The 9375-nt window shown below is 34.8% G+C and overlaps 1 protein-coding gene across 1 annotated transcript in view; it reads left to right on the forward strand.

Moving 5' to 3' along the window:
• LOC129282217 (pleckstrin homology domain-containing family G member 4B-like) overlaps positions 1-9159 on the forward strand; it is a 33079-nt gene extending 23920 nt beyond the window's left edge. Inside the window, exons 6-8 of the mRNA XM_064095583.1 lie at positions 1754-1870; positions 6456-6572; positions 7128-9159. Coding sequence (XP_063951653.1) covers positions 1754-1870; positions 6456-6572; positions 7128-7445 — 552 coding nt within the window. The 3' untranslated portion in view covers positions 7446-9159. The remainder of the gene's footprint in view (positions 1-1753; positions 1871-6455; positions 6573-7127) is intronic.
• The last annotated feature ends 216 nt before the right edge of the window (positions 9160-9375 follow it).

Below are 9375 nucleotides of genomic sequence, written 5' to 3' on the forward strand. Positions count from 1 at the left end.
GAAGGCCCCATCCGACCATGAAATCATACCCAAACCAAAGGCCTTGTGAACCTTCATTCTAACCAAATGCCTTGTGAACATTCATTCTATTTTCGGATCGAGACTTTAAGTGCTCATGTGACTTTTAATGTGAAGTTCAGGTTCAGTGACTGAGAACACGGCAATGATCGATATCTGACAGTATGACGTAAATTAGTACTCTCTCAATTGTGTTCTCATTACTATTGGGAATATTGATCTACAGCATGTATCTGTGCTATTCTCATCTATGGTCTCTCGAGAAGTGAGAACCTTTTGTGTCTATTTTGAATTGTCTTAAAGTGAATATCTCAGTCGTCATTGATGATGTTGCTGCATCAAAAGATCAAGTTTATTTGCCATAGGGAGAACTTGCAAACAGTAAAATCAGATTAAACAATGAACCACAGTGGTTGAAAAACATTAGGTTATTCATTTTTTGTGTTAGTTTTTAAGGACACCATGCTGAATTCCTGTTATAGCAGTATGAGAGAGGTATGAAAAAGAGACCAACCTAAAGACATCTCAGCTTGAAGTCCTTTACAAATTATTCTTCTCTCTTCTATCTTTATTGAAGCTAACTGATACTCTGGAGCCAGCGCTGCAGTTACTTTCATTTTTGTCATTTAAGCCAAGGGCATGATCATTTTGACCTCTTTAGACGATTCATACATTCTTTACAAAGATATAATTTCTTTCTGTTTGTTACATCTTGTGGTTATAAAATTTGCCTATTTGAAATGTGTTAGAAGATAAGAAGAATCAGCCCAAGTTTGAGTTTATTAGAATTGTCAGAATCGCGAGGGTCAATATTGTATATATTTATGAAATAGTTTAAAATGAGCACTATTGAAAATTATGTTCTGGGTTCCTGTTTTTTTCTCAGGAGCTAATCAAAATCAAGGTTTTGTAAATACTTACCATATTGGTAAGTTTTATGAAACTGGGTCCATAAAGGAATTTTATTATTGGTATTTTTCCTGTGATATACATTCCCCCTTCCCCCTCTAAATTGCAAGAACTGGAAATAAATCCAGATGGACTGTAGTTATTAGGGACAATCAAATTTTGGATTTAGTTTGAATCCTACAGATTCATTTTTAATCTGAAAGGATGTAATAGCAAAATCCCTTGAGATTTAAATCTAAATTTTTAGGATTCACTAGATACAGAATGTGAGTGGTCCCTATTGAACTGCAGTCCATCCAGATTTATTTTCAGTCATTGCAATTTGAATTTAAACCCCTTTTCTAAATGAAGGCAGGGTGCTACATAACTTTTAAAAACCACTTACCCGGTCGGGCAAGTAAGTTTTTAAATAGTTGGAATATACTTCCCAAAAATTTATTTCACTTGCCCCAAAAAATCATTGAAAAAAAAAGTTTTACCTCTTCAAAAGAATGTTTTGTGGTTTCATAAACCATTGACCTTTTTCTCTCTTTTGACATGAACTGATCTACTTTATTGCATTTCTTTTTCCAAAGTGATTTTATCTTGCCTGCCATGTCCCAAATTAAGGTCAATATATCATATCGACCCTGATTTTGGTCATCCTGTGAGAATTTTTGCTTGCCCGATTCGGGCCAGTAGTTTTGGTCTTTACTTAAAAAAAACTTGCCTGACTCTCACTTTTACTTACTTGCCCCGGGCAAGTGCTTATATGTAGCACCCTGATGAAGGTATTATCTTGACTATATTTTCCAATGATGAAATTTTAAATAATTGATCTTTACAGGAGCATCATCCAGGAGCTATAGATCATGTTTATCTCTTGATTGGACACAACTCAGTCTTAGCCAGAGTCACCAGGGCAACTAATACTCAACTCCTCAAGACAAGACTAGATTATAAGGTTTGTATACATGGCTAAAAACTAATATATTACTTCAGGATTTAGTTATATAAAAAATGCTTTCACTTTGTTGGTTGAAAAAACATTATTTTCATAGATTTTTAAAATATTTTCAAGATAGATTTATTTAAAGGTAACGTGTGTTGTGAAAGAAGTCCACAACAAACTAGCCTGTAAACCAACTTCAGATTGATATGTTCTAGGTGTTCTGCAGCATAACTACCTGAAATGATTGCCACAAATTCAACATGATAGTTACGTTCATCTTGCAGGAAATAAAAAGCCGTTTGCGCCTTTTTGTAAGTATCTATGTTAAAGTACATTTGTAACTTGCTGCCTAGTTAACACATTTGAGATGGGTAATTAGACATATAGTGAGTGGTTGATGATTCATTATTAGCTATTTGGTGTGGCCGGTCAAGTCGTAATTTGAACTCAAATATTGAATTCAGTTTGACTTCCGCAGTTAAAACTTTATCATTTTTATTGTGAAGCTGTTGGTCCATCTCAGCTGTTTATTATTTGTGTATTGATATTACATGAAGTTCCTATATATGATTTTAGTTCATGCAAGTTTCTTTGCATAGGAAATATAAAAGTAATAGTAAGAAATTGAGAATCCATTTGGGCAATGCCATAAAATGATCAACTTTTTTGTACGTCCGATCCCTATTTTTCTCAACTTTGGCTTCACTCCATAAACTGACCAAGTCCTTCGAGAATTTTACAGATTTTCAAAAGAACAAGAAATCAGAGACAGAATATTTCATGAAGGTCCACCATATAGGCGGTTTGACATGTACATAAAAATGGAACTGCCCATTTAGATCATTTGATCATTTACATTATTGCATTACAATCATTGACATAGGCCAATAAATATCATGCATTAATTTTCAGGGTAAGAAGTTTTAAGGAATGCACTTGTTAATTTAATGATTTTAGCTTCTTCATGTGGGTTTTAATGTTTGAGAATTTTTTTCTATATACCTGCATTGAACTTATCAATTGCGAGATACAATAGAAATACAAAACATAAGACACTCTTAATAAGTATAGAAAACAGGACTTGTTCAGATGTGTACTTCTGTGGTAATCTTGAATACTGTGGTGGTGGCTCAGACACAAAAAATGTCATGGTTAAAAAACATGTTAGTTGAGTAGAAGTGATAATTTGAAAAATAGATTTGAAACATGTAAACAACAGCTTTGGCATGATGAGAGTTGAGAAATCAGTAAAAAATCATCTTCATATGAAGCCTCTATTTAGAAAGATAACATGTTATTGGATGCATAAAACATAACATGGAATTAATATGAAAACTTGAGGAGTGGTACAATATTTCAAAGTTTGTGAGAGATGTCCATGTAGTGAGGTGAAGCCTAGTAGAACTTAAGTTAGTCTTTCATCTCATGGAATATATTGTAATGTCACATTCATATTTTTTGTTATTTTATACTTATACTCATAACTTTTTCATTTTCATTCAGAATCAGTGCTTGAAAATGGAACACTTATTGACATTTTTATTGTATATTAAGAATAAAACCTGTGTAACAGAAAAATATTAAGATGTACAAGAACAGTAAGATAAGAAAATTTATTTTGTTTTCTCTTTGGTTTTTGCATTTTTGTTCATGAGAAAGCAGACTGATTTGAAAAAAAAAAAAATACATGATTTTAATAAGAGAATATTGATTCCTTTGTGAGACCGGATTCTAAGCTGAACTCTTATGCAGCAAATTGAAAAGAATTATTTATGATGCATCACAGCATATTCTATCACATTTATCTTTGTGGTTTAAGGTTCCTTTGATGTTTGATGATAAAGATTTCTTTAAAGTGAGAAAATGGATTTCAGATTTTATTGCATAAGAAGATCTTGTGATCTTGGCAATTGATTTAATTCTCCGGCAGTGATAATACATATTGATTTAGCTACCACCTGCAGTATTTGTTTTCATAATTTTGAGGCAACAAAGATGCAATCTGTGAACAATGGGATCAGGCTTAAATGTTTGGATTACATGTACCATTAACTTTTAGGATAAGTTTGATATGAATCATCTTTTCAAAAAATTAGATGAGCCATGTAATGAAAGTCAGTCCATTCATTTTCCTTGGATTCCTTAACCTCTTGTGGCAAAGCCTTTCATTTTGGGAGGTGTGTTTTATAACACATTCCCATCACATGACTGGGCTATCCCTCTCCAAAATCAACGAGGATCTGTATATTTTTGCTTGGCTTAAAAAAAAATATCTCAAAACACCCAGGAAATTTGGACTTGGTGGAGAACATGTATTTCTGTTGTTACATGACTATTTACTGTTTTTGAAATTATCAAAAATGCTAGTGCTTGTCACAGCTATAATTAAATGTTCTTCATCTTTATTTCATTTTTTTCAAATGTGTTGTGCCAAAATTTGGAGTATTTACTGAAACCAGGGGCCTGTAACATAAAGCTTAGCAATCATCGTAGAAATTTATTTTTGAGATTGATTGCATTGACCACAATGTACTATTATTCATGAAAATCAAGGGTATGATTAATCCCCAACCTTTGAGTTACGGGAGTCTGGTATGAGAGAGCAGCAACAAGAGCGAGGAAGGTATTGATTAAGCCTCACCCGAGGTGTGTTTTCAACGAAATTAACACGTTGATCTTGACTTCAGCTCAACCTCAAAACTTGTTTTCCCCTCAAGGCCACCATGTTTTCATGAAAACTAAAACTACTCTGCTAGGATTGCATGTTTGTGGTAGGCAACAGGTGATCTCTTATAATGTGTCTTGTCTGATGGGGTGCGTGAAGGTATCAACTAATATTGTTTAGTGTTCCTGTATCTAAACACTTTAGTTTAACAGGCAAGAAATCAATTTTTAATTTGGGGGGCTTCTTTTTACAACTACCTGCCTTAATGTGCATCATTGCAATGAATGGGGATTTCCCAGAGCTCTTTTTACAGTTTCCAGTGCTCATTTGAGCATTTTGAGCCCCTGTGTAATTTTTTCCCTGTTTTGTTCATTTATAAACCTGATATGAATTGAATCAGAGTAGAAATGAGCAGCTTCCCATGGGAGGGTATCATCTTTATCCCGGTTGTCTGAATCTAACTAGCATGTTTATTAAATAATATCAATTAATAGTTGAAATGTTGAATAAAAAGGTTGATGTAAGTTGTGTTAGTAACTAAAGTTATTTTAAGAAAACAGTGACTGCTATAAAATAGATTGATATTCCTGTGCTTATGCATTTTTACATTTGAGTGAAGAGTATTAGTACAGGAAAAATATATTCTATTTGTAATGCTGCCTCAAATTGTTTTTTTTTGTGTGTGTATTATTGGTTTTTTTTATTTGTATAGATTTGTTTTTTTAAATTAATAAAGATATTATACAATTGAAATATACATGTAACTAGAACTGAACCATTTTTCCTTGTCAATTTGCCAATAGAGCATAAAGAGCATAATCCCACCGCTGCCACAATTAATGTAATCCACTTCACATATTGACCTTGATTGTTTAAAACCATGTAAATCATCAATAAATAAACATCGTCAAAGGACTGAGTAAGAGGCAATCGAAGAAATAATTTAAGAGTACATTTAATTTTTTTTTTTGCTTCTTGGGTATCATGTTCTAAGTTTATTTATTTACATTCAGAGTTTGACTTTATAAATTCTATTTGGTGGACGTCACTGGCATCCTAAGGATTGTGTTTATGGTTCAAGTTTTTACGTAGCAAGAATTTCTCCTTTTTCACACCCAGCCTCAAAAGACCTTTTTTCTTTGAAAGACACGTATGTTGTGGGTTTATGTTTCACCTGGGAATCCTAATTACATGTGAAGTATGACAAGCCTTCATCCACTGAGTCACGATCTACCTGTCATATGGTAGCAACTTAGGCTTGTTTTTCAGTGTAAGTTGAGGTGCCTATTTTAAGGTGCCTATCTTCTTCGATCTCTAAGATAAGTAAATGCTTTCCTGTGTTTTGTTTCTTCTGAGGCTCCATTGAAACACTCGCAGAACCATTTGGCATTGTACTCTTTCTGTGCTCTTCGAGAGGATTCCACCCTGCCTAGAACATTCATAGTATGATATTTGTTTTTGAAGTTCCCTGTAATTATGATAGAATAGATTCGAGTTCTGGAAAAAATTATATTGTTTTCTTCCTGCATATTGATTTGTGCAAATCTCTTGGGTTAGCAATGTCTAGAGGATTTGATAGAGTGCCAGATGACCTACTTTCTATACAGGATATTCAGATGACCAGAGATGACCATGGAAGTGATCAAGAGCCGGAACGGTCAAGAGCAATCGTGCTATTCCAACATACTTTGCTGAATCCTGACAGACAGGCTGTGCATGTCCATGTGTAGCAGTAACTTTTGTACTCGCCAGATTCACCTCACACTTGGCACAATTGCCAACCATATCAAATTGATGATGAAATGATCAGTTAGTCTCTCTTGAATAATTACTCCTAGACCGATTTTTTTAACATACCTGCTAAAGGGTTTGAAGATTGTATCGACTGATATTTAAGTACACCTGCACATATTTTGTATTTGTTTTGTACAGATGGACTTGGTACGTTCTGTGGATAAACTCTACCAACACATCCCCAAGGAACAACTGACCAGTACTTTCAGTGGGACCTTCAAGTACACCCATGAAGATTGGATCAGGTTTCGAATGGTAAGAGTTTCCTTTTTGAGAAAAGTATTTAGTTAGAGTACTAATCTTGTTATGCTTACCATCTTGATTGTCAGTACACAATCTAGTTCTGTTGGACCCAGTGCAGGAATTTAAAAAAGGGAAGAAGGAAAGCATCATGCATTGATACTGTCAGAGCTTTCTAACCTGACAACTCATCTGATCTTTCATCTGACCGCCCAAGAGAAATGTAGGATAGGGTGACATTGAGAACAGTCATTCATGGTTATTGAATTGCATAAATTTATGCCGTGGCACTAGAAATATTGTCAGCATTAGCAGTATATGTATTTTTCCTGAACCTTTTCCCATGTAACAACATTGAACAACATGCTGATCTAATAATATTTTTTAATAATATATAGATGGTCAGCTGAAATATAAAGGAAATATATGGTTCTAATCTGAACATCTTTAGGATCCAGATTGTCTAGTGTATTGGTTCTGGTAAGCAGGTGACCGTTTGGGTAGTATTAGGTTTAGTAATGCTTTTTACAAGCTTTAGCGACTATACATGTATGTACCTTTGAATTGCAGAGGTTAGAGCCATTCATCTGTGGATGCAAGAGTGCTGCCAAGTTCCTCCTGACGTCAGTAGATGAGCTTAGTCGAGGATCTACCAAGGCACCGTCAGAAGAACTCAGAGACACCATCGATAGGTTAAAGGTCAAACACGAAGAGGTGTACAAGGATTCTAGGATGGCCAGTCTTCACAAGGAGGGTGATTTCATCTTGGAAACACTCAAGAAAGAAGAGGGTGCACTCAGACAGACTGAGGATTTCAGGTTAGTAGAGTTATCACTGTCATCATCTTTCTTGCTCACTTTCTCTAAAACTGGAAGATCTTTGGAATGATATGGCTAAAGAGTTTGTAAATCAGACGTAAGTGAACCAAAGTTGTCTGTACTTAGCCAGGATATGTCTATCAATGTTTTTCACTAATTTTATTTTTGATGAATATATGTGTATATGACCTGATTGAATTGATTATCAATAATTGTCCTTGGATGCTGATATATTGTGTATATCTGGCATGTAATAGTTCAGACCATTTTAGGTTGTTTCCCGCAAATGCTGTTTAGGGGCCTTTATGAATTGCTTGATCTGCTATCAGATGGGTGCTTTTTGTCCCTTTAAAGAGAAGTTCTTTCATCAGGATACTGAACTTGGAACCACTGAACTTGGAGAGGTGTGTATCGATGATGCTTGGAAGGTACAATGTATCAATTACATCAAGGAGAATGACATATAACTGTAGCATCACTTCCTCGTTTCCCCCGTGAGATGATAAATCAGATTGAATCAAATATTAAGTGTGAAGTAGATCTTATCACCGAGATTGCCCGTGGTAAAGATGCCTTGCGGAATCACGGTACACGATGTTAACATCTCTGTGATTAAAAGAAAAAGAGAGAAAAGGGGGATCTATACAAAAGTTTGGTTTGACCTGAAATGAATAGAGTTCAAACCATTATTAATCCTGACTTGAAGGCTTTTTAAGTGAAGAGCCCGTAGTCTACCACCACAATGAACTTGTAATTGGGTGATTTATGCACCCCTGTGGTCAATAGATAGGGGTCTTTTGTTACCCCTCCATATCTTTACCAACCTCTTCAATGTCGGGTACTCCTGCAAAGGATCCGCACAAAAGAGGGAGTTATGGATTTGAATAAAAGTTTCTACCCAATATGACCCGAGTGATATGTCATCTGATTTGATGTATTAAATCAATTCAACCATGTAGGTTTTTAGCCTCCTTCTTCCCGTCGAGCTTGTATTTAACACTCCATTTCTGGAATCTTCCCAGTGATGAATGCTTCTATTATAAAATTCCTTTAAGCTTAATGTCTATAAAAACCTAGTCTTCTTGGTTGAGTATAAATCATGATTTATCTCTGATGGTAGTGTATATTCCTGAATTCTTAATCTCATGTTTTAGAAACCTTTAATTAAGAGCTTAGTCATTCTACTTCTCTCCGTTGGAGTCAATGGTATGCCATTATGTCTCTCTTTTATGTTGCACTTTTTACAAGTTTTATTACCATCCACCTATATAAGATGTGATTAAAATCGGTAAATGTAGGAATACACAGGCACGGTCATAATGGATTAGATTTATTTCTGCTGAAGAATGGTACTTTTTCAAGTTTTAATTTTGACCCCTTGCAATATAATATATGGTAGACTGCTGGTTTCTTGTACAATGTATCTTATTTTTCTTTTTTTACCAGGTTCCCTTTATTTAAGGACCCTGGAAGCCTGATCTATTTTTCTTCCTTTTTTCACATTTCGTGTGGATCATTGGCTGTGTTTTGCATCCTTTAGTTTGTAATGCTGGATAATCTTGTCCAAGCAAAATTGTGGTATTAATCTGTAGTTCCAGGACTTTATAGAAGAGAAAGCGTGTCTCTTTAGTTCACTTGACAATGTTTTTATTTTTTGTTTTGTTTGTTGGAGAGGAAGTAATCTACAACCCCCCCTACAAGCTTACAATCAATACTCCCTTATAAGGTTGGTTAATAGACCCTTCACATTCCCTTAAATATCCAAAGAAGCAAAGCACAAAGAGAACAAAAGAACAATGAAAATAACAAAAAAATCACACACAATGACCAGAGAGCGACCAGATAATGCTTTATTGCTAATAATAACGATTCACTTTGTATTAAACATAGTCGGCTACACTGAATACTTGATTGCTTCATGTGTGTGTCACATAATCTTTAAGCTTACGGGGTGAAAATAAATGTCCCCCACCACCACCCTTTCAATTCCAGCCTTTCCT

This window comes from Lytechinus pictus, chromosome 2 (genome assembly GCF_037042905.1).
Source record: "Lytechinus pictus isolate F3 Inbred chromosome 2, Lp3.0, whole genome shotgun sequence".
NCBI classification, from domain to species: Eukaryota; Metazoa; Echinodermata; class Echinoidea; order Temnopleuroida; family Toxopneustidae; genus Lytechinus; species Lytechinus pictus.